The 26,257-nt window shown below is 39.7% G+C and overlaps 1 protein-coding gene across 1 annotated transcript; it reads right to left on the minus strand.

Moving 5' to 3' along the window:
- Positions 1-17,036: 17,036 nt before the first annotated feature.
- Positions 17,037-25,941, minus strand: ESM1 (endothelial cell specific molecule 1). The gene is made up of 3 exons (XM_010725411.4): positions 25,047-25,941; positions 21,281-21,436; positions 17,037-19,094 (listed from the first exon to the last, which is right to left on the minus strand). The coding sequence occupies exons 1-3, from the start codon at positions 25,345-25,347 to the stop codon at positions 18,994-18,996; spliced, it is 558 nt and encodes a 185-aa protein (XP_010723713.1). The 5' UTR covers positions 25,348-25,941; the 3' UTR covers positions 17,037-18,993.
- Between the last annotated feature and the right edge of the window lie 316 nt (positions 25,942-26,257).

Below are 26,257 nucleotides of genomic sequence, written 5' to 3' on the forward strand. Positions count from 1 at the left end.
TAGCTCCATCCAGCCCTTGGCAGTGCCTTTTTTAAAGAAACGGTGCATCTACAGCCCACTCCAGTTCTATACTAAATCCCCAAACTCATCTGCAGCCTCGCAGCCACCGATGTGCATGTCGATGAACAGTGTGAGCTGTCTTTGTTTATCTCAGCAGAATAGAACAGCTCCTATTGTTCATTGTTCCCTTATGCACTTTCAGAAAAACCTGTTTGTTGCTGGCAGTGTCCTCTCAGAGGAGTGCAAGGCAGAGCAAAGATAAAAGTGTAAGCATCTGTGAAGATGATTGGCATTATTCTGACAACAGTGTAAAAATCGCCTGTTTGGGATGGCAGGCAGGCACAAGCCAAACAAAATCAGCATCAGCTTCAATCTGCAGTGAGTACGATTAAGAAAATGCTGCGACTCAGGGCAGCTGCACAGAGCCTGCTGCTTGTTTCCTAGCATCCTACTCTTGGCAGTCGTGCATACACAGATTCATTTAGCAGGAGCTAAACATAGGTGTTAAGAGGCAAAGCACTTTTGAAGATAATAGTGTGGATAGAGACAAAATATGTAACTACATTATCATTTTGGTCCTTTTCAGCCCGGCTGTTCTATATACATTCATAGAATTCTTCAAATGTTAGTTCTTAGGGCTTTTACAGAATGTCTGTAAGTCCGAGAAGCTGATGCTTGGCTGTTGATGCTTTATTTCACTCCTGAATGTTGGAGGACAGACTTTTCCCTGTCACTTGTGCTATTTCAGACAACACCAAAAGAATTATTGGTGTTTTTGCGTACAGATTTTGACCTGACCTGACCCTGCTTAACTTTAAAATCTAACAATCATAGTCTGGTATTAGTTGTCTGTTACTAAGGGCTGAATTAATTTTAAATGCTTTACATTTTCTGCTATAAATCTTAGTCCTCTGCTCAAGATATATTATTCTGTTTGGCTTTTACATAGCTGATTTTTCTTATCATTCCTAAGAAATATTTGTATGGGGGGAAATCACTGTAAACTGACATCCTATGTGTTTTTTTATATTTCCCAATAAAATTAGTTTTAATGAGGCACTTATCTGCTTCAGTATTCTCTGTTGAAGTTCACTGCAGTGTTTCTGCAAGAATTTCTTTTATTACTTCTGATTTCCTGGCTAGATGCAACAACATAATCTTCCTGAAAGAGAGCAGCTGTTACTATTCCTTCCCTTCTTTCCTCCCCCAGTGTTTTATTTTCAGTTTTGTAATGCAAAATACAAGAAATCCTTTCAGATACTTTCAACAAATGCAAGTGTCGAATTCCCTAAACATCGGGAAATGGCTATAGAGACTCTTCTGCAAGAACTCATACCTTTGCATCTCCATAATTTGATCGAAGTGGCATGGCTGGCATGAAGAAGAGGGAAAGACTCTCGTATCACTGATGTTTCTATGTGGGCTGCACAGAGATATCAGGTTGATACTTTGATAGATTGCAATCTGTTTTCAGTAGCTGACCCAGACATAACATCATCATTTCCTGATTATATTGATATGTGTTTCTATTATTTGCTTATTTTGCGCCTTGAGAAACAATTCCTTTTTGTTGTTCAACTGTAAACAGCATTGCAAGGCCTCATATTAAATCATAATTATTTACCATGCTGTTCACGCACCTTTGTCCCTGGGGAATGTGGTGACGTGAATTTACAGGAAGATCGGGGTATTTCTCACCAACAGTTTCCTGTTATTGATATGCTTTTGTTTAGTTGTGATCTTTTTTTTACCCTTTCAGGTTCTCAGGGGAAAAATAAACAGGCACATGACATTAATCACACTCCTCGGGTATCGTATTGGAGGTCTCGCAAATACTTGCAGTGCGGAATTATGAACTGGGTTTGGTTCTTTCCAAAGCACCAGTGACAAGTTGTTGTTCCTTCTTACTGAATCTGCTACTCTGATAAATGATTCCAAAAATTCTTGAAAACTGTTTTTTAATCACAATGTGATTGTGTTCCTTTTTAGCCAAGGAGGTTCAAAAGTTTATGAAGACAACCTTGAACATTTTGTGTCAGTGTCCTTTTAAGAGAAAATAGAATATGTGGAGATACTGGAGTAATTACAGAAAATCTTGAATGCTTTCAATAAATACTCGTAAGCATGGCCAAATTTTTTTCTCAGGATGCTGTGCCAATTTCTTCTCTTCATATACAGATGAAGTTGTGGAGACCCCATATTCTTTTTGCAGAAACACGGTGTATATATTACACTCATTAACATGTAGGGAGCCATCAGCATAGTTACCAGGGCAGCTTCACACTTCTAAGATATCAGTCCTTAATCTATTTCACTGTTTTCGGCTATTCTACTTTTATTTCTGTCTCTGTGGACCTGTGGTACACTCCTAACCAGTGACCCTTGCATAATATCTTGATTTTGCAAAAATGGACTATAGAAGGGCAACAAAGAAATTTAAGGTCAAATCAGCGTTTGGAAGATTTAGGTTGCTTTTTCCTTCAAGCAATTGTAGAAATAACGTGATAAAAGGCAAAATTGAAGTATCTCCCACAGAACCCACACAAGGAAGATCACCAATGGATAGTTAGATCTGCTGGTCAAGAGGTGCCTTTCAAGATCACAAGTAATGTAGTAGTTATTCAAGCTCGCTACAAAAATTCTCAAAGCTGAATATTTTTGGTTTGTAATAAAGTAATATCTTTCTGAAAAATTTGCTGTAATATTTAGAGCAGAATCTCACAATTAAGGCTACATGTCCAAATCCTGTTAGCATCTGAAGATTTACTGTATTTGGTGCTTAGTATTCTGCTTTGAATGAGGGACACAATTACTTTCCTTCAGTGCTTCTGCTAGCACAAAATACTACTTAGAATATACCAACAGAAGTTACATGTTGATACAGTATGAAGGAAAATGTATGTTATACAACATCACATTGGGGTTTTAAATAACATTCTGTTCTTCTTTTGGATTATTTAACTTCTGGATTACCTGTAGATTTTTTTTTTTATTTTTTTTTTAATTCTTAAAATGCTCATTTGTTCATTTTCCAGTAGTCTAAAAATTGCAAAAGGCTCTGTAAAATTTTCTCTATGGCCATGTTTACAAAGAGCACAATCCTGTTCCCTCTGAATTCCTGTTAATTTTTTCTTATCTGTAAACTCAGCCAAGAGTGGTCTGAGCACTTTTCACAGGAGGAAATTCTGAGAAATTTCAGGTTAAAAGTTTATTCTAGTTATGATATTTCACCTTCTGGACTTCAGGTCTTGAAAGCAATCTATTGCTTCCATTACTGATTCAGACATATTCCCTCCCAAATGCCTCAATATTCCACAACCTGAGCAAGAAAAAAGCTTTTCCTTTCTGGAAATTCTCACTGGAGAAAAAAACCCACAGATGTTTTATTAAGAAAACTACAATGCTTCCTATCCAATTTTGTTCTCTAAGCATATTCACTCTCAAACCATAAAAACATACTTTCTCTCTTCTCACTCTAGAACTCAGTGCTAACAGATTAATTCCCCTGTACAAGCAGCAAGCTCATCCCCCACTCTTTGAAATCAACAGTGGAGACCCTGCTTGCTGGAAGAGAAGCACTGAGACCTCTTGATGGGATCTTTTTTTACTTTTTCCAATACACTGACATCTGATTAGCACTTGTTCAGATGCTTTCTCGGCTCCCCATCCTAGCTGTGGTAAAACAGCAGTGTGGTCTGAATGAAGCTGTGGCTTAGCATTTGCTTCATGCAGATGAAGTGTCCTTTAACCCAGCATAGGAATCAACTGATGTAGTGAAGATCGATTCAGTTAAAACATTTCACAAATGAATGAAATTCCAATTTCAATGGTCATATCCGTAGTTACTCACGCTCTGAATGCACAGAGTCTTAACACAGTTCTTCCTTCCTCAGTAAGGGTTTAAGATACGAATCTGGATCTTTTATTTAAGTTCCAGACAGGATGGAAGGAAGTCGGAATTGCATATCATCCAAGAAGTTTCAGACTCTTCTTTCCTCCTGGGATGAATATTTGGGCTCAGTCCTCAGCAGAGAGGAAGGGATAGGTTGCATCGTTTCTCTGAGTCACTGGCTGTTTTGTTGTTACTGATCATTTTGTTGTTGTGACTCCGTGGTTCCTGTTCTCTGCCAACTACCTCAGGAACCATGGCCACCAAGATGGAGTAACTAGCTTGTAGTTTGCCGTATCTCTTCTAAACCATGTGCACTGATTTTGGTATTTTTAGTGTCCCTCTAGATATTCTTTGTTATCATTCATTCATACTAGGGTAAAAAGATACTCCTATTATTGCTAAGTGTTCTCAGAAAGCAGACATCAGTCTTCAGACATCAGTCATAATCATGAAAGAATCAGTACACCAGAGTGGGATACCTCCTCCCTGTTTCGATGCTCAGAGTCACCTTGTTTTTATGTTTGGCCAAATGATTACTTCCATATTTGTCACATCTAGGAGGACAAAGAATGGAGGCTAGAAGGTATTTGGAGAACAATGTAATATAAAGCCAATGTTACATTCACAAACCCTGTCCAAGATCCAGATATATCCAAGTTCTAGAAAACTAAAAAATTCACAAGTCTCTCTTGTTTCCAAAGTTCATTACCACGTGGGAAGAGATTAATTGCATTCAAGATGTATGTTTATCTATTAGATCAGATGATTAAATCAGTGTTACCCTCATAATATTGGTTCTCTATTTCCAATCTCTTTATAGCTACTAAGGCTATTTTTACACAGAAATAGAAAGAACATAGGGGTATATATATATCATTTGAAAGCATTGGGTGGTATTCACTTGGCATATCTCAGACAAATAGACAACCACAAGTGATCTCCTTAGTTCTCCTTAAAATCTAAAATTCTGAGCTACAGTTCCTCTTACCCTCCAGTGGACACCAAAATGAATTAAATGAGAGTGTCTAGATGTTTTCCAACTGATGCAGGTTTAGGAGCAGAGAGATCTAGCAAGAAAGTAAGTGACATTGTGGTTGCAGCTGTATGGACATTATGCATGTATTTACAGTAACATGTTCTACAGTGTTTGATGGAGAGGATGCCTGCAGAGCTCTAGTCCCAGCTGCCCCTCCAGACAAGGCTCAGTGCCACTAGATCAGATCAGCCATAGCTTTGTCAAGCTATATATAGCCCTGGGACTAATGCATACAAGCTGGTCACACCATTAACCTCATTTAGTCTGACCCCGTGGTCTCTGTAGCATGTCTCTGTTCAGTCTGCTAAGTCCCACTCAGATTCCTACCAGTGTATGTGTTTTTCCTTCATCTTACTTTGGCAGATTTTCATTGTTGCAAAGTTTCTTTGGCATTATTTATCACTATTTATTTTTCTGTGAACTCAAGCATACCAAGATACACAGCGTGTAGTAGGCAGTGAAAATGGAGTGCTCTCTCAGCAAGTAACTTCGCTAAGTTGTGAAATAATAGCTAGGAGTCTTGGCCACAGCTATAATAAATGGCAAATATGTCATCCACTGCTTCTGAAGCACAGGGAACAAAGAGTAAGCCAACTTTATGTGGACTTGTGTGCTGACAAATTCCTAAATAAGATCTCAGTTAAAAAATTAAAAATTTACTATCTATCTGAAAGGGCAATTACACAGGTGGGATTTTACATCTATGAGTGAGCAAGGTTACCTTGTGCAATTCTCCTATCTACTGTATTGTTGGTAAAGAGAAATATTGAAGGCAATGTCCCTTACTGTACTGCTCTGAATGATTTGAAGGTAAACACAGGCTGCACTTTGTACTGAAAGCAAAGTACAAAGCCAAGAGTTATCATTGGCTAGATGAGATCCTCAGAGCCACTGGGAAATATTTCCCTGCAGACAGCATCATCACTCTGAGATGCTGCTCAAACTCTACAACAATTAAAGGGAGGTGAATATAAAATACTCTGTTATGCTTAAGAATTTCAGTAATGTCAGGACTCAAAAAATCCCTATGAAATTCAGTCAGTTTGAATGCTCAAATAAGCATTTGCAAACAGCTTTAGTTTTAGCTGAGAAAGGGGAAAACTATTCCAGACCAAGTGCTGAAGACATTTCAGCTATGATAATGTCTTCTGCTGATTTACTTAGCTAATGAGAGCTGAGTCACTGCAATCAGGAGATTGACACAGAAATGAGAGCATTTTCATGCAGACACACTCTCTACTAATTCCAGAGATGCTTATGTTGTCTCATGCCTGCAGGATGTAGAGCAATCTCATCTTATGGAAGAAATTTCCAAATACCTCTAAAGGTTCACATTTGAGTAAAATTTACAATATATATGCTTAAACCTAAATCAGGGAGTTGATCCTATTGAGAATAGTGCTCTCAGACACTTGTGTCTACAACTGAGAAATCATTTTTAAAATGTAAAAATTACTTTATCTTCTCTTGCAAAATGTTTATTCTTGCTTTTCCTAAGCTTTGTTTTTCTCCAATGTTTTTCAGATATCGATGCCAATGTCATTTTACAGTGAAACTGGCTCTGAGTACTATATATTAAACTCTTTTTCTCCACATAAAACAAATAAATGAAAAGAGAAACAGAAAATCCTTTATCTGTTATCTATTATTTTTTCAAAAGTAAATAGTTACCCACTGTTATAACCACAAATCACTCATGAAAAACTTCTGGGAAAAAATGAAGAACAATATCTGTGCCACTAAACAGCTCTTATTTTAAAAAGATATACGTTATCACAGCAATGTGTTTTGGTTTTATTTATAGAACTTTCATTTAAAGCACAAAATATCTATTTGCACTCACAGTAAATCATTATATGATATGAAGATGTATGCTTTTCATTATTTTTTCTCTGAATTTCACATAACATTTAGGAAGGTGTGTTTGAAAGAAAACATTAAGATGAATCCAAACCTGCAATATTCCCAGAGAACTGTGCTGCCATTTTTAAGATAAAATAACTCACTAATTATTCAACATTTCCAAGTTGCAAGTCTTGTTCGTTCTTTCTTTGATCCCACTTGCTTTCTTCCACTGCACTTTGGTTCATTTGTTTCCACCCAGCAGAAATTCTATTTAAAGAGCAGATTTAAATCAGCATGAGATAAGCAATACATTTTCAGTGGAGGTGGTACGGTACAGTCCCAGGTAGCGAAATTATTTCATTCTTAATGACGAGAAGAGAGCAGAACACTTGGCTCTTCCCCTTAGAAAACAGGCTCTTTGGCATTATAATTTGATTGAATTGCCACTTCACAGTGGGATGGTGCATCACGGTAACACTGGCTGTGAGCCTGAAGAAAGTTGCCAACAAAAGTCTTAATGAGTATGTAGTTATTCCGGAAAAAAAGTCTCCTGTCAGCAGAGCTTATTTGACTCTTGAACTGATTTGAGCTGTGCCAAGAAAAGCACTCTTGCTCAGGTGCAGAGACACTGCCAGTATTGCTGAAACAAAAAAACTTCTTTTGGTGTAGGCAGAGCTGTAGCATATGTATGCTATTACAAAAGCGTGATCCCCTCCTGTGCTGACCTGGCCACAGCCTGACTCTGAGATCCTCACTTGGTTTGATCAGTCTGGTTTTGCATTAAGAAATGGTTCCATTTCTTCAGAAGACTTCAGAAGAACCTACCAGTCATGTACTATCCAGGCTGCTTGGATGGGTCCTCCAACCTTCAGCACACATGTGCAAGAGTGCTGCTCATTTCAGTCCACAGAGGTGGCCCAGCTGCTCACTGGAGGTGATATCTCCAACCTAGGAAGGCCAAAACTGCAGGTTCACTGCACATACAGACCATATGCTAGGCCTGGATTGTGACCCCCACGCAGTTCCTGGAGCTCCAAGCACCATCTAAATAATGAACTTTCGGGAGGGCAGTGAAGGAGGTGCAAAGGAGAGTCTGGATGCAGATTTGGGCATCAGATTTTCTTGTTTCTATTTCTCCACAGAACTTAAAGGATGAGCTTGAATTGAATGGAAATCCCTTTTCCTCCAAACTTGGAAACATTCTGCAGGATCTCAGATTTTCCAAACTTCCAGCTTGCAAGAAACAAAGAAAGTACTTTTCACAAAATGATGCCACATTTTAACAAGCCAAGTAGTAAATAAACAAATTTCAAGCACAAGGAGATTTGCTGTAGAGTTAGTAATGAGTTTCTGGGTTCAAACAAGGTATCTTTTTTTTTAAATGTACTTTATTAGTAATGAACTATTGCTCAAATATAACTTTTGACTGAAGGATTTATTTCAAACAAGAGGACAGTATCATGGGGCTGGTGAAAGCATTTGAAAGTGCTAAGTATACAAATCAGAAAGGAAAATATTTAATTTTCATGAAGGCATGATGACAAAAAGAAGATTCTGGAGATGTTTCCAGTTGCTGCTTGGAAACTTGGCTTCTTGGCCAACGGAGTCATTCCTAAAGTTTTTACTTATCTCATACAAAACTTTTCTTGGCCTTCTGTAAGCCAACTACTTGTTGGCAGAAACAGACCCATTCTTCTCAAGGATAAAAGTCCTGATGTGTAAGCTTCAGTCTTAAAAATTTGCAAATGATTTTCAACATCTCAAGGACTAGGAGGAAACATGAGTCTGTTTCCAGCTCTGGAAACCTGGTTAATTCCACATCAGGATTTGGGGTGTCACTTTCTTTCCTCTTTAAACGGGAATGGGAAATGTGTTTTAGAGGTAAAGTTGCAGTCATTATACAAGAGGTAAATGTGGATGGTATTTTAAATTATCAGTGGAGGAACAGGACAAATTCATTTCACTATAGTGCTAAAAGATTCTTAGCTTCAAACATTGGCTCAAACTTCTGTTTTTTTGTTTGTTTGTTTGGTTGGTTGGTTGGTTTTGTTTTCTTTCCTACATGTCCCAGATTAGGAAAAACTGGCCAAAAAAAAAAAAAAAGTATTAAGAAATAAGCATTTTAAATTTAATTAAACAAACTTGCTGGGGGGAATGGGAATAAATGATGAGTTTTAGATGAAAATGCCATTCTGTTGTGAAGATTCCGATGTGAAGGCGACATGGTTTTTCTGCTGGAATAACTTTCTCTACATCTCAGAAAAACATCTGTAGTAATAAAAATATAAAAGAGCTCTTGAAAACAAAAAATTACAAAAAGATCAGACAAGAAGAAACAAATTGTCTTGGTAGAGAAACGGAATCTAATTTAGTACATCAAGAGGCAATAAGAGAATACTTGAAGAGTTCCTGCAATACCAGCAATAGTAACATATAACATGTTATTCATACAAGGGAACATACAGTCTGATGATGTTATTGAGTCATAGAGGGAATATCAGGAATATTGAATAATGAGTTATTAGGTGCTAAATATCCATGCATGTTAATTACAGCCAACACTCCAAGTCTATACATTTGCATATTTGCGTGCCCAGCCACTGGGACAAATATGCATGTGCTTTTCTCAGAGCAGCATGGGTTTGAACAGCCCCGCACGGGACTGGGGCTTCTTTGTACTTCACCCCATAAGCTCACAGGAAGACATGGTCTTTGTCCCGAAGCATTTTAATGTCTATGGAGAAACAATGGCATGAAACAAAAGGAGGGAAGCAGAGAGGCAAAGGGACAATGAGGTCTCGTAATTACGTGAGTCAACCCCATGTACAATCATCTGAAAGTCTCCTCAGCTAAATAGCATTGCTGTCCTGGGATGTGTCCGGGCAGCTGGTGCTTTTGCACAGCTTTGATGGTCTGTCTATTCAGTTTTATTGTTCTGATGTGGAGGATGTTGTTTGCGTTTGTAGGAGAAGGAGGCCTGGTTTGGAGGAGGGAAGCAGGACTTCCAGGTTTCCATGCCACTGCAATGGGTTTAGGAAATAAAATAAACCTAGGACACACAGTGTTTTTCACATCAGGTTTGAGGAATGCAGCAGGAACTCATACTGTTTCTATTATCTGTCCTTCTAGATTTTTCTACCTCTATAGTCTCAGTGGGCTCAGAGATGTGACTGGACAGGTGCTGTGCAGAAGATCCCCCTGCAATTTAATTTACGTTCCTTGGGAAATCAGTAAAATATAATTGCAGCTGAGAGTCAGCAAAACCAGTGTATGCCCTCTGTCTTACATAGGAACATTTTTTGTATGAAGAAATACTGTTCTCAAAATACGTGCAAATAAAAAAATGTCACATGAATCCTCCAGAGGAAACAGTTGGTAGAAGCATCTATCTAGCCAGCACTAGGGGAAATGTTCATGACTGTTGTGCAAACTTGTTGAGCCACTGTGAATCAGCCATTAGCCATGTCATTAGAGTTTCTTCTTTACAACACTCTAAGATATAGAGAAAGTGCACACTGTTCCCTTAAGTTTCCCTGTATAAAACCATATTGACCAGAAGTCAGATGAACACATATCCTTCTTATTAAAGTACTAGAAGTTTAAATGTTCTGCAATCACTCTGTCAAAAAGGATAATCCAATATGAAAGTCACCTGCAATAACTGGCTGGGGCTCTTGCTCTGACGAAGAGCACCTGACAAGGCATGGATGAGACATCTGGCCTCTCATTTCTCAATTTGCCATCTGTAGCCTGAAGTGTCTTTCTTTCTGAGAGAGCAACAATGAGGAACACACTAACTGCAGTAAGATGCTCATGGAGTGGTAAAACATCATAGTGTGGTGAAAGATTTTCATTATGAATAGAGCTGTTGTTTTCAGACAATAAATGTTCATGTCTGGTTAGCGCAACCTCATCTGCTCTTCTACACAAATTGCTTCTGTGCAATTTGGAGCACAAGAACTACAGGTAGCTCATTTGCTATTTCTCTGTATGCTTGCGCTGCCAGCTGAACTCTAAATGCTTCTGTCTCCTTCCTTATTAAGGAAGCTATTTATAGCCCCTTTGGCTGCATTCCACTTGAAGGTCAGATTGTTTACATAGAATGAGGATATACTGTGTTTTTCTAAATAGAGAGCACATTTTTTGATTCATTAAAAAAAAAATATTTTCCCTGCACAACATAATGGACAGAGTACTTCCCACTCCTAACTGCAAATCCAGGGAGTCCCAGAGAATAACTAGTATAGTAGGGATATTCAACTGCATGCAGGAAAATAAAGAACATCTAAGCAATAGGCAAAAGAAAATACAGGTAAATGCAAGTAATGGGCATTTATCTCAATTGAGTGTTTATCTCTGTCTTATGGTTGCATTTCTTCCAGCAATGACTAACAGCATACGAAGTCCAGCACAATTTCATCTTCCTCAGGCAGTACCACTGCTCCCATTATTTGTTTTTTGGGAATTTTACTATTTGTTTTGTTGGAAACAAGGTGCAGTCAAAAAATTTGGAGACCTGCAAGCTCAAATGAAAAAGGAAAACAATACATGCTATATGAGGTCAAATTATGTGGATATACTGTTTATTATATCTATTATATTTCTTCCACCAAATTCCCCATGTAGTATAAAAGTACTTCATGTTCTAGTGGAACAAAAGTGTTCCTGTATATGATAGCATATGGTTTTCTCCTTTCTCTGTTGTTTTTCAGTTCTTCAGCATTTCCTCACATTAATGTATCAAAACATTACAAAGATTAGAGCTATTCTCTCCACCTCAGCATTTAAAAACGTAGATAAAGTAAATGAGACATTTTATCACTTTGATATTACAGCAGTTTGCAAGAAAGAAACACTTGGAATGGACAGAAACTCTCACAAGTTCAACCATCATATCTATCAGCCTAGAAAGCTATTTTTGACACACCAATATGATATACCAGGAAAAAAGTTTCCCGAGAATGCATTTTTATCCAGAATACAGAAGAGGCCAATGTCTGGCCATTGAGCTGTTTATAGGCTCAGTTCTTCGTGGATAGTTGGGGTTACTACTTCTCCCTTCCCATTAATTCCAGCCACTGCCACACCACTTTGCACTTGGCTGCATTTTGCCCCTGAGCTGCTGCCATTTAACAACTTTATAGCCTGGTCCTTTATTTTTGTTGATGAGACTACTGCGAAGTTAAGAATCTAAGGAAAAGGAGGTTTAAAATGAAGTGACTGATAACCACCAACCACTTTGCAGAAGCATCCATGAGGAGATTCATTTGAGGCTCTGCACAGAAAAAAATAGCAAGGGGAAGAGTAAGGGTTGCAGCCCCTACAGTTGAGTTTGCTAACATGTTGTGGACAGCTGGGAGGCTTATGGGACCCACGTCAAAGAATGAACACAGTGGGGCCAGAGGCTGAGACTGGATGGTGCTTCATTCCCAAAACACTCGTTTCAAATAGAGGAGAATTGAGGGCTTCACAGAAGCCCTCCTCTCTTGGACTAAAATGTGTGAGAAACTGCAGACAAGCCACCTGTTCATAAAGTGAGAAGATTGGGGTCTGCCGAACCTCTTCCCTCACAGCCAAGTCTTTTTGGGTTATTCTACAGCACAGCCCAAGCTTCTCTGCTGCCTGCACTGGTGAGCATGGATGGTCCCGTATTGTCTTGGTTATGGTCAACTTGCATGTGGATAAATGTAGCTGATCCATCATCTAATGCCACCAAAGATAATGCTGTAGTAACATCAGTGAGGCTTTGACCTGGCTGCTGGAAAGAACTTCTATCTCCTGAAGAGGTTCTGGGAAGAAGACTGCCAGTTCGGGTGGATGCTGGGGAGCTAGAAGTCATTATGAAGAGATTATTGGGATAGAAGGATTTTCATCCTGATCTAATATGTTCATTTTCACTCCTAAATTATGTTGTTCCCTAAAATGAGCAGCAGCACTGAAAGATAGTTTCATCTTAGATAATGTCAGAGCTGAGACTAGTAAGCATGCACTTCCTACTTCATGTCATCAGATTTCTGGTGTCCCAGTATTTGCCCTTATGAGTTGGACACTTAGTGTGTGCTTACTATGGCAGTAAGTAAAAGCTTTTAAAATGGTGAAAAGGAAGATTTGTGTCACTTTCACTGTTCATCCCTTACTCTGGTATTATAACTACTGTTGGCTAGCATCAACATCAAGCTTTCAGTTTCTCTTGGGAACCCAAGTCCCAGAAATAATTATACCATTTTCAAAATCTTCTAAGATTTTTTAATGACACTTTTGGACTGTACAAGTGGCTAGCGGCTTCTGAACTGCTGGATGCATGCTGAGAAGCCTAACCCTGCAATTAAACTAATTGGAAAACAAAGTATCCACCTCAACATCTCAGTCCCTTTCTAGACATCAGTTTTCTACATGGATAGGTCCTATCCTGCTAGCAAATACCCAGTAATGTGAGATTTGTGGTGTAGTTTAAGGGGCAATAGCATCTCCTGTTCTAAAAAAAGTTGTATGTTATAGATTCATAGAATCATAGAAACATGACCTTATGGGGACAGGCTGAGATACCTGGGCTCAGAAGAGAGGGCTCCAAGGAGACCTTATAGCAGCCTTCCAGTATCTGAAGGGGGGTCCACAGGAAAACTGGGGAAGGACTTTTTATATGGGCAGGTAGTGACAGGATGAGGGGAAATTGCTCTAAATTGGAAATGTGTATATTTAGACTAGATATTAGGAAGAAATCCTTTACCATGAGGGTGGTGAGACACTGGAACAGGTTGCTCAGCGAAGCTGTGGATGTCTCCTCCTTGGAGGCATTCAAGGCCAGGCTGGATGGGGCTTAGAGCAGCCTGGTCTAGAGGGAGGTGTCCCTGCTTATAGGGATAAACATGAGTCATGTAGAATCATAGAATGATTTAAGTTGAAAGGGACATTAAAGTTCACCCAGTCCCAAACAGGCTGCCCCATCCAATCTGGCCTTGAGAACCTCTAGGGACGGAACATCCACAGCTTCCCTGGACAGCTTGTACCAGTGCTTCACAGCCCTCTGAGTGAAAAATTTCTTCCTAATATCTTACCTAAATTTCCTCTTCTCTAGTTTAAAGCCTTTCCTCTTGGTCCTCTCCTTATTAGAACATGTAAAAGAAAAAAAAGTTGATCTCCCTCCTGCTTGTAAACTCCCTTGAAGTACTAGAAGACCACAATGAGGTCTCCCTTTCTTAAACATGGGAGAGATGTTTCCCTTTCTCCAGTCGCCAGGCTTTTGCCTGACAGACACAACTTTTCAGATGAGTATAAGATTGTGAATAACTCAACATATAAATAAGAATAGGACAAGAAGCTTCTTTATAGTGCACTGTTTTAAAACCGGAGTCCATTTTTATTCCTTTCTTTATTAGGGAACTGTGGTGTTGGTGTTATTTCTCAAGTGAAAGGAGGACCAGTACAACCAAGGAGTAGGCTTACATTCTCTTTGTTTGCTGCTATTTTCTTATGCTTACAAAGACTTATAATGTTCAAAGCTGAAAGGTAGCAATGTAAATTTCCTAAATGCCTTCAGAAAACCAAGAACTCAACCACTGCTATTAGAAACGTGAGTTCCTGAAACTGGACAGCACTGCTTGGGCTTCCTTTGAAAAAAAAAAGAAGAAAAAAAAAAAGGCCAAATGCCTGAAGTATGTAAGAAGGAACCTGTACAGGAGTTAAAGGGAAGCTGCATAGGAAGCAAAGCAGAGCCCAAAATAAAAAGCGGGAATAGAAAACTAAAAATAACAAACAGGAAAGTGTGACACAGCTGCAAGGGCTCTTGTCCATTCTCCCTCAGCATTGTACCTTTTTTTCAGGAACATACTAATATTGTGTTTGGATTTCAATAGCATTCCAATCTATTATTTGTTCTTCAAAAATAGATGTTTCTCTTGTGAGGAGGAAAGATTTTTTCAAATAATGTTCATATGATTTCAGTTGTCCTAATTTATCAAATAATACTTTTGTGACCCGGTGCTTGCAGAGAGCGGGAGGACTGTGCAAATTACTTTGATTCAAGAAAAACTCAACTCAACCTCCTTAGGACAGTGAAGGCCATACAGTACATAATTAACTGTTGCTCTTATTTTCAGTTGAGTATTTATGTGATGGTTTTAAAAGTAAGAAAGGATCCAGCACACAAGTGGGAGTTGCGGCCGCTCTGGGAGGAGATCAGGGAGGATCAGGAGCACAGTGTACTAAGGAAATCTCTGTCTTATTCCTCATCCAAACACAGGTTTGTTTGTTTACACAGAGCATCTTGCCTGCCTCACAAGTGCACAAAGAGCACAAAGTACTTAAGAGAGAGGGAGCAATGTTTCAGCTTTCAAAGTTTTTGCTTTGTTAATGTTTATGTAATTGTTATGCTCGTTCATTCTGCAAAAATTAAACCATGCATCTACATTTTGCATCATCACTGGCTGCCCAGAACACAGATACAAAAATGACTCTGTTTGAATGGTGTTAGTGCCTATTCTGGGAGAGCAAGAAAGACAGAACATGCCATTTTGTCAGCCTAAGTGTAGCCCGGGACAGTCACAAACCCCAAAGGAAACCACACTAGACCTGCCCAAAGGGGATCATGATGCCTGTCAAGTTATCAGTTCCAACTTGTAAAATTCCTATTTTCAATAGACACAACAAAAACAGGAAATATTTATCAACTCTGCAGGTGTCAGGAAATACCTTCAAACCACTGCTGTGGCTCGACAGTCCAGTTAAATATCAAGCTTATACAAAGATGACAATAAATATATCTTCATTTAAAACATATACTTCAGTGTGTTTGCTCTAATACATGCATCTCAGCAGATCACAGAGGCAAATTTGTACTGTTAATTACACCCTGGTGATTAGACAGTGATATGTGTCACAACACTTATGTGAATATATTTGTACAAGGAAACAACAGGAAAGTACATTGAGGATGTTTTGTGCAGTTGAAACTGATACAACTGCTTGTCATTAAAAGTTAGTCTACACTGGGAATATATTTTTTTATTATTTGAATGGTGGATGGAATATATCTGAATATATCTGAGTCTTTTATATTCCTCTGTTCATTTCAAATGTCATACTAAAGCATATGATGATATATTGCTTGTACTGTTATGGTGTCTGCAACATCCTATAATGTAATATGATAGAAACTATTACACTGTGCTGCAATGTAGTCCTTATCACTGGATCTGCACATCAAATATAAAGTAAGACGTACCGCGTATGTTTCCAGTTTATTTACTCTTTGATAGTTGGGAAAATATGTTGGGAAAATATGTTGGGAAAATTACTTGAAGTGAGACCTATTTTCCAAACATACTCTTACTGGAAATAATATAAGGCCCCACTAAAACCGAATCTATAATCTATGTGACCCAACAACACTGTTTGATTATCCATCTTATGTATTTTACCCCACGAGAGAAGAACATCTATATCTAAATTCAGGTTTATGATGGAAGGAAAGGTCATCTGAAAAAGAATGAAACAAGCAGGTAAAGAAAAGTAAAGAAGTCTATGAAATTCCACACCTGCAAAGGGAAGAGACCTAGAGTGTGCAGTGTGAAGCAAGAGCAGATGTGAGAGGAGAAGTTAGAAAATAGAGAGGAAGGTTAAGAGCCTTTGTTCCCTTAATAACCCTTTCATCATTTGCATTATTTCCTTTACCAGTGTAATCCCATTGCTACTAGTAGCAATAGAAAGAAGTTTGAAAAGATGATGATTTCTTCCATCATAATTTCATGTTGGAACCTACTCTGTGTGGAGCAATCTACCCCCAGGGTAGCTGAGGAAATGCAAAAGCATTTTGTAAATTGGATGGAAAACAGAAGAAAGCATACAAAAACAGTTTGCATATATCCCACTCCTTCTCCATTCATCTTTTATTTGCCATATATGAATCCACAGGCTATAACCATTTGGCAAATCAAATTCCTTCCTGGCCATTGAGAGGTTCCCAAACATGTTCTGTTCTGTGCTTAGGGGTAAGCCAGCGAGGGACTTCCCCTGGCAGGCAACCTGGGCCCAGCCACCTGGTTGTGAAGGTGAGATGGTGGGAAGGCAAAGACACAAGCCACCTGGGCACTCTGGAAACAGGCCATTCCCTTAGCTCTCGGCTTCTGCAAAGAAAAGTCCCTAGCAAATTCACCAAGTAGATGCAGACATTGTGAAATCATTTGGGAAGAAAACTGCCTAGTCTGCATGCCTAGGGGCTGTGCAATCACCAGCAGTACTGTCGTTAATGGATAAACACAACAGTGATGCTTTCAGACGTTTTTTATTGAACAATAGTAACACATACTTTTAAAAATCAACCAGCTTATTAGATTTACATTCAAGAACATCATTTATGACACTTGTAAAACAACAATAACGTATGCAAATATTTACTATATTCTTTAAATAATGCAATTCAGTCTGCTGAAAGAGCGTGGATTGGATTTTGCTCTCACTGAAAGTGTCAGAAGATTGCTTTTGATATCAATAGATGAGTATCAATATGTTTTCCTCTAAATATCCCAAGATAGGATTTGTCCCTCTTAGTCCTAGACATTCATTACGGGTTAAAATGTGGTTTCTGCTAGTTTGAGATTTATGCTTTCTGGATTATCATGGACCCATGCTGCCATATTGATGTTTGAAGTCCATAGCAGACATTGTCCTTTTGCTCTGACACGGTGTGACTCAGTGTTTCCCTCTCAGGTAAGCAACCTGATTTCACTGAAGCTGGCTTTGGATCAAGGTCTGGACTTCTTAAAGGCTACAGAGTTTCTTCTGATTGTAGTTACAAGGTAAATTTTCAGATCCTGCAAAAAACCTTGGCAGTGGTACTCTGTGCTCCTTATTTTACTGAAGTCACTGTCAAAGCTCACATTGCTTTCAAAGCGAATATGCAATTCAATTCAAAGTACATTTCCAATGAGAGTTTTCTGTCTTATGAGGCAGTTCTGAACTTATGCAACACAGGTTCGTTCTGTTACGCTACATTCACTTCCTTTATCTGAAGATCCAGTCATTTCCAAACATACCAGAAAACCGATCTCTTTGTGGCGTTTTGTGTTACAAATATAATCCAGTTTGGATTGAATGATGGATGCTACCAGTTCCCAAAACATTCTGAAGTATATAAATTATACAGGCTAAAATAGGGATGCTTGCTCATGCACATAAGAAATGAAGGGTTTGACACCAAAGCATCACAGAATCCCAGAATGGCTGAGGGTGTAAGGGACCTCTGGAGGTCACCTGGACCAACCCCTGCTCCAGTAGGGTCACCTGGAACTCTGTGTGCTGTGACTGTCCTGTCACTTAACTGAGAGTCTGAGTTTTCCATTCATTTGATTAGATGAATTCCAGTAGAGTTACAGCTGAGCAACAGCCCATGATGAGGATGGAGAGGATGAAGGTCCATTTGCTGGCCTCTCACCCAATAAATGGAGGCATTGCTCTAACAGCACCGAAGCAGCTGCTTTATAGAAGCATACCCATTTAAATAATGCCAAGCAACTTCTTTCTTTTCTGATCCTTCTCTATATATCAGTATAATTTACTGAGTGTGCTTTTCTGAATTTAATTTCAGAAGTCCTCCTTAATATGGGATATGCCTGCAGTATTTCAGCTAAGTTCTTCAATATAAATTCAAATGTGTTTTCTCCCTGAAGAAAGATGTATTTACCTTCAAGCAATTGTCACCAAACTTCCAAAGAGCAGAAAATGACCAGTGACTAACACTGGTTTATTTAATTCACACCACTGAGCTCCTATGTTGTTGCTACTAGTTGGTGTGACTCAGGGGTATCACTTTCTATCCTGGGATTTGTTGACATCCCTTTTTATTGCCTTGGCTCCATACCCATGGTTTCATTCACCCAAACTGTCAAGAGAATTCAGTGAGAGCTTTCCTGGACTGAGGCTGCAAAAATGGGCTTATGATATTATTTAAATGAATTGTGCTCTTTTTTCAATATTACTATACATTCAGAGATCCCCAATGTTTCTTTCTTCAAATACTTATCAAAACAAATATCAAAAATCATATACACTGTACAGTCTATTTTTAAGTAAACATTTTTCTCATGACAAACAGAATCACAATTGGCCTGTGGAGGTTACATTTTCATATGCTATAGATTTACTTCCTTCTTAAAGTGTGTTGTTGCATCTTCAATAATCTGTGAGAAATGCGTTCTTTTGAAAGTCTTATTAGCACAAGTAACTATCAGCGAGGATTTAGCCACTTCATCACCGGGGTGTGAATTGCTTTCTCCTTAATAAATTCCTCTTTTACAGAATTGCCATCCCCAGATGCCATGTCGTTATCTGAAAACATAATAATAAAGTAGATTTCATGGGAATGAGATGATTAGAATAATTTCCTACAGCAACGTCTCTGGTTTTAGGAACATTTCAGAAAAGTCTCAGCTGACAATAGTTTTTGCAGGAATTCACCTGAATGCCGCCAGTTATCTGGTTGCAGAATTTCTGCCAAATTGTGGAATAAGACAGATGCATCTCCTAATAGTCTAAGCAAAAAGCAGGTGATATGAGTTTGGTTTTCAGTTCTCACTGTAATGCTCACAAATGACATGGAACCAGCCGCATATCCTCAAAGGGCTGAAGCTGCAGCTATGCTCAGGCAGAGGCCAGCTGGCATGCAACAGCCCAATGCATGCCATAAGGCTCTCTTACAGAAAAGAAAAAAAAAAAAAAGAAAAAAAAAGGTTAAAATATATCCATTTTGTCTACTGGAAGTGGTTCCTGGCTCATGCTGATTCCTGAGCTGCGGCTGAGCTCGCTTGGCAGGGATTGCTGGCCCAGGGCAATGTGTGGCAGCCACTGCCCTACTGTTTGATGGGGAAGGCAACCACACTGTAATACACAGAAACACGCTCTGGAAGACTTAAAGTCCTCAGGGTAAATGTAGGCATAATGCCTTCATGGAATACATGGGCCAGAAATACCCAATTAAAATACAGAAATATCCACAGCTGTTCTAATTAACTGAGGATCTGCTCTGAATTATATAGCCACCTCTGAATACCAGTGTTAAACGAAACCTAGTGTGATCATCCTATGAGGCACTATGCACAGAGCACCTGGTCTACATTCATCCCACATTTGAGGGAGGAATATAAGTTGGTGTAACATTTGCATGGGTAAAAAAGTCCCACTTGTTTCCATAGGATAAGAATTTCATCCTGGCTGGGATAAAACAATATGCACTGAGGGTGCGGAAGTTTTAGGACAAAAGTGAAGGGAAAAGTCTCGAGGCATCAATGAAAAAGAAGGTCTGGAATATAACATAAGTATAGTATCTGGAATACATCTGAAAAATAAACTAAGTAAAGTAAAAAGCAAGGAATATTTTCTTAATGATATTTTAGCCCCCTTTCATCATTTAAATTTAGTAATTTAAAAAACAAAACAAAACAAATCAAAAAAAACACCTGAAAAGGTGAAAGAACAAAATCATAAGGGAAAATCAGAAAGAATCAGGACTGATTCATCTTGCAAAGTGTTTTGAACAATCACTTTAAATAAAGTACTAGTGTAAGGCAGTTTGTTTCTGTCTAAGCTTTTCTAAACAGAGTGGAAGAAACATAACAGGTATCAATGCTAAAAGCTCAGAATAGCTAAAAATAGCAAGAGAAAAATCAAAACTAGGCAAGAAAACTGTTGTTTAAGGAGAAATAAAATCCAATGTATTTGGAGTAAAACCCCAGAGAATCCTCCAGTAAGTCTAGAATTAAATCTCTGATATTTATTTACAATCTTTGCATTTGTATTCATTTTGACTGGTACTTGTATTTAAGGTAAGTATTGTTTGGTTAGGTATACCTCAAGAAAATAAACCTAATGGAAAGAAAAGTTAATCCCAGCTTTGAAAAATTCAATGTTCACTTCCTAACTCCTCAAACATTTCAATTTTCCATATATGCCATTTTGTTTGTTTGTTTGTTTAAGTAAGTCTGAAAAGATCTGCTACAGGTTTCAGACACAATCCTAGACATTAGAACTTATTCCAAAAGTATTGTGATTAACAACTAAACTAAAGCATTTCATTAAACAGATCACTGACATCTGAAAATGTAGAATGCTCTGTTTTCAAGTGAAAAAATATGTTATTTTTTGTTATTTTTACCATATATTAGCTGACAATGGCAATGTTAATATAATGAAATCCTGTTTTGACTTCATATGAGCTGGTTGATGCAAGTCCTCACACATCCTCCCATTGCACAGGTGACACTGCACTCTTAGTGCACTCAACAGCTGCAAAGAATTTCTTGAATATTGTGATTTCTTAATTTTTTTTTCCATGTGTTACTGCTCACCTAATTCCTTGCCTTATGCTAAGGGAGCTGCCAGTCAGGGGAAGCCTTGTGCTGTTAGCTCTTTGCACAGCTTCACCGAAGTATAATTGCTCACGCAGAGCTCACACAGCATGGCAGTAGATCATGTACAAGGAGATTTCTGCTAAAACCAGCTGCCCCGGCAGGTCTTACCTGTGTGAGAAATTATTTTTCGTCGATTTGGAGGCTTTGAAGCAGACAGTTGAAAAAATGGGAACTTCAAACACTTCCCAGTGACTCTGTCACAGATGCCAGATGGACAGTTGCAAGTTTTCCTGCACTCCATGCCATAGGTACCGTAGGGACACTCTGAAAAAAAGCAATATAGCAAAGTATTCCTCAGTGATCGAGGTCAGCTACCAGAGTCCTCAATAGCTGGCCTGGCTATGTCCTTAGAAGTGGAAAACCTTTTAGTGGCATCCAGCTAAACCTTAATGAAAGCATTTTAGGACGCTGACTTTTTGATACAAGTATTTTCAAGTTCTAATAACCGCAGATTTTCCTTTCCACATATTATACACATTATATACATCATTCCTTTTCCTATAGATTGTTTACAGTGTGCTACTCTTCACCAAAACTCTTGTAGTTTTAAAATGCAAATAGAAGGCAATATGAACACATGAATACACAGTCATCGAGGCTGTCATCAGAGGTTTAACATTGCATTTAGAAAAGAAGAATACTTCAGAAAGCTTCTGAGCTCACTGTTTGGGCACAAGATCACCTGGTCTGGAGGATTCACAGACTCGCTGCTGCCCGTGCTGAGGTGCAGAAGGCTGAGGCCCAGCAGGTGCCCTGCACAACCCTACAGAGCTCTCCAGGGAGGCAGTGCATCCTCGCATCCCCAGACATGGGGAGCACTCCTGGGAACATCCCAGCACACACGCAAAGATTTCTCAGAGTGCGAAGCGCTGCCTGCATATGACAAATAGCAATCAGGTGCAGAGGATTTGCCCCATGCCAGGATGGACACAGATTGCATGACAGGGGATTGCATAATGTGACTTCGCTACAACGCATAATTTCCCAGAGTTGTGAGACCCCGTGTCACAGACTTTGTCATCCTCTGTGTTGCTGTTCACATCTTTGCAGGACCAGAAGTTAAGAGATAACAACACAGAAACTCCAGAATGAACATGCCCTCTCCAAGCACCCCAACAAGAAATCAACCTGAGGGACATGTGGAGTGTGCCAGAAGAAAGGTCTGTATGTTCAGACTTTCCAATCCGGGGCCACCCTAAATGATGAGTCCCAGAGCATTTCCCATTCTAGCCCTCGGAGCATGTTAATCCCTCATTGGGCCAAGGACACAGGTAGCCCAGGCTCCCACAAAACCCTCCAGAAGGGCACTGGCCACGTTATGCACTTATAATACCTTCCTGTCTTGTTCTTCTGTTCTCCCCTATTTTGAGCACTGGGACCTTCCAAGCCAGACCTGGTTTCTGCACATTTAGCATCCCACAATAGGTTTATCCTTCTCTGTCCAGTCTCCTCTTGAACCAATGCAAATATTTAATTTTTCTATACAGCCTGATGTATCTGAAAAGTCAGCCCCAAAATGAAGCCCACATTTTACAATTATCTGTGTTCCCACTGGGCACTTTTCCATTAAGGAAAAGCACTGAAAATCCAACCAGTTACCTGCTGGGCATTCCCTACTGAGCATCACACAATGAATCATTGCAGCTTGGAGAACCTCACAAGTGTTCATATACCTCCTTTCACGTACAGTCTTTGATTTGCTGTTTGTCCACACAAAACAAAACCCAAACCTTGTCACAAGTAAACAGTTTGTGTGTGCACAGTCCTCCCTGAAGAACAAGCAGAGCTGACAGCACACATCCCATGAAGCCTTAATCTGTATGTAGTGAGTGCTCAGTTACTCAGCTCGGAAAGCTGGGACACAAAGGCCCGAAATGGAAATATGCCCAAATCCAAAGAACCATGCAATAACTCTGGCATCGATGATGCCCTTAAGGTCTGACAAAAACGGGAAATTTTACTCAACTTTGCAGTTTGTAAGTAATATTCAACAGGGACCTGTTCCTACGTAAATTACCAGATAGTTTACAATGATTTAAGGGAAGCAAGAGTAGATTTTCTCTGTGACAGAAATGTATCTTACTAATAAAAGTGCAGAGCACCAGTCTTCATAGACTGTATTGAACAATAATGACACTGCTGCTGACAAAAATATGGAAACCCCTAAAGCCTTTTTTAGATAAGAACCACAAAGAACATGAATTAATACTCAGAAAGCTGCTCTGAAACACACTGTGCATGTTCTAGCCATCCCAGAATTCAGACATTGAAGAACAGGGAGTTCAGGTTTTTTGTCCGCTACTTAAAAACAAATTCGAATTTATATTAGAGAGAATCCAGCCTCTCTGACTCCAAGAATTACTGCAAACACAGAAGTTATTGAAATTAGAGGGTAATCTGCTAAAATAGCTATAAATGGATAGCTTAGTTAAGAATACTTGTCTCTACACTTAGCCTGATGGCATTCATGTAAGTACAGAAGGAGACTGTGCTGTCTCTGAGCAGAGAAGAAAAAAAGAAATTAGAAATGAGCCCTGTAATATTAAGTGCAAATCTACCTATGGGCAATACAAGTCTTAAATATTGATTTACAACTTCAGCTTGTTATGCATTTATTGAGAGTATTTTCTTTGGTTTGTTGGGAAACAAAAAAGGTTTTACTTCGTATTTTCAACAGTGCTTCCAAAAATCAGCTTCAGAAATTGAGATCTCATCTCCCTCAGCATTTCTTTTTCCACTTTTAACTGTGCCATTGAAAGACATTCATTTGAGGATAGTGAAAAATAAAGAATAGTTCAAATAACTGTTAAAATGATTAGAGATGGTACCATGCACTACAATAATTTTAGTAAAATGAAGATCAGTCAGCTATCTCATGAAAGTTATTTTGATGCGTGCACCAAAGACACGATCCTTACGTGTAAATTCTATGCCTTAGAAACAAAATGAGGGTTTTGAATTTCACCCTCAAACATGCACATGAATTCACTTTCACATCCCAACATAAATAAATGCATACTTTGTGTAAGTCAGCCTGAATTTTTTTGCAGTGCCTGATTTTTGCAGTGCCTGATCCTCACTAACGCCTTTCACTACGACTATTAGTACCCCTAACATTTAACTGCCAAGATGCCTCTGTGTTTAAGGAAGTTATTCAGAAGTATATCTGTATCTACTCACTGAAGTGGCACACAAATGCAGGAAAACTCACTGCTTTCATGCTTTGTAAAGCATTATTGTTAACGGTTTATTTTAAAAGCTTTCCCCAACCTCTCAGCAATCTAATTCCTTTTCTCTTTTAGAAGATTATCCTTTTTGCATGGAGCAGTGATGCTCTTAGCTGGAATGTGCTGATCTGAGGGGAGATGCAGCCTACCTGGCAGCAGCTGCAAGCAGAGGCAGCCCGCACCCTCCTGCTCCCCATCTCCTGCCACAGGGCTCTGCCTGCCCTGACCACATCCCCAGAGCAGCTGAGCACCTCACAGGCAGGAATGAATAAGACACAGCGTCCTTCGGCAAGGCTGGACACACAGGATTAAGGTCTTTGCGTGCTACACAAAGCCATTGTGCAGCTCAGCATAGAGGTCAGGACAGCTCCTGAGTCTCCGAAGTCTCAACCACAAATCTTTTTATCTCTGTGTAGAACCCATCTGTGCTTTCCCACAGATATCCCTGATCCTAAACAACGCTCTCCCATCAGTAAGCCTGGCCCCTCCTACATGTAACACCTTTTGATAAAGGCAGGTATTTCCCACTTTCCTCTCGGATAAGAGCTGAGCTGGAAAAACCTCTTTTCAGACCTTACAAGCAGGAGGCTATACATAGGCTGCTGTCAAATCACTGCAGTGAGTGCATGCAATGCGATGGTCATTACCTTTGCAGATACCAAATTCATCACCAAAATCATCCTCCTCAGTGTAAAACTGGCACTTCAGCCCCGGGCCGCACTTGACACCATCCATACCCGAGACCGTGCGATAGCACGTCTCGCCCAGCACTGCCGCGCACACCCGGCAGCAGCCGCAGTCGTCCAGCACCGTCCGCTTACAGCGCAAGGTGCTTTTGCACGCATTACTGTCACAGGGCTCGGGGCAATCGACCGCGTATTTCGCACTCCAAGCAGCTCCAGCGTGTGCAGGCATTAGGAGGAGCGTGAGCAACAGGAAGCCCTTCATGTCTCGCAGGGGTCAACGCTCGGTCCCAGGGAGCGGGTTGCGGTGTTCAGCCCGGCGCCTGGTGCGGAGGGAAGCAGCGATACAGAATCCAAAGCAGTAGCTGCACACATCAGCCTACAAGTTTATGAGCTTTATACAGCGTGTTGCCCACATGCTGCACCGTCGTCAGCTTCCTCAATCCGGCAGCGCTGCTCCTGCCAGCCTCCCTTGTTTCAGTTTATGAAATCCAGGATGAAGGTTGGATTAGCACTCTACTGCCATCCAGGAATTGAAAAGCCTGAGCTGATGTAATCTGTTATGTTTAGTTGGTTGTTTTGCATGAGGACTGAAAACTCTCACATCCGTCTCAAATGCTCAAGGACGACTGCCAAGAGGAAAAAAAAAAAAAAAACAACCAACTAACAAAACCACACAACCGAAAAGGAAAAAAAAAAAAAAAAAAAGACAAGAAAAAAAAGAAACAAGAAGGATGCATACCTTTCTCCAGCACCGTTCTGCCCCGAGCACACAGGGAGCCAGGGAGAGTTCAGTGGCTGTTTCATGGCCACGGTGATTTTGGACAGAAAAATCCCCTCTCCTTTGAGGGGAGGTGGACAGTTGCTGCAAAGCGCAAAATGAGATCATGGCAGTTAGGATCTGAGCTCAGATATTTCAGTGATGTTTTTCCTGCCTGCTTGAAATAGTACTTTCTAATTGGTATTTAAGTGGAGTTGAACTAAACAACTTACTCAGAGGGTATTGCTAGAATAAGACCAGAATGAAAACAGCATTTCTGGGGCTGTTCTGCAAGAAATTGTGGAAAATGAGATGCCTCTAACCTCGCAGACCAAGAGGGAACCTCCATCCTCTGCCAGCACTGATCTGCAGCCCCAGCACAGACCAGAGGGACAGATCCGTCTCTCCCTATGCC

This window comes from Meleagris gallopavo, chromosome Z, assembly GCF_905368555.1.
Source record: "Meleagris gallopavo chromosome Z, MGAL_WU_HG_1.1, whole genome shotgun sequence".
In the NCBI taxonomy this organism is placed as follows: Eukaryota; Metazoa; Chordata; class Aves; order Galliformes; family Phasianidae; genus Meleagris; species Meleagris gallopavo.

Excerpts from the sequence above, each read along its gene's own strand:
- ESM1 (XM_010725411.4), bottom strand. The coding sequence starts at position 25,347 with ATGAAGGGCTTCCTGTTGCTCACGCTCCTCCTAATGCCTGCACACGCT. Across the intron at positions 21,437-25,046 it reads TGAATTTGGTATCTGCAAAG|AGTGTCCCTACGGTACCTAT; the intron begins GTAATGACCATC and ends GCTTTTTTTCAG. Across the intron at positions 19,095-21,280 it reads AAAAATAATTTCTCACACAG|ATAACGACATGGCATCTGGG; the intron begins GTAAGACCTGCC and ends TTATGTTTTCAG.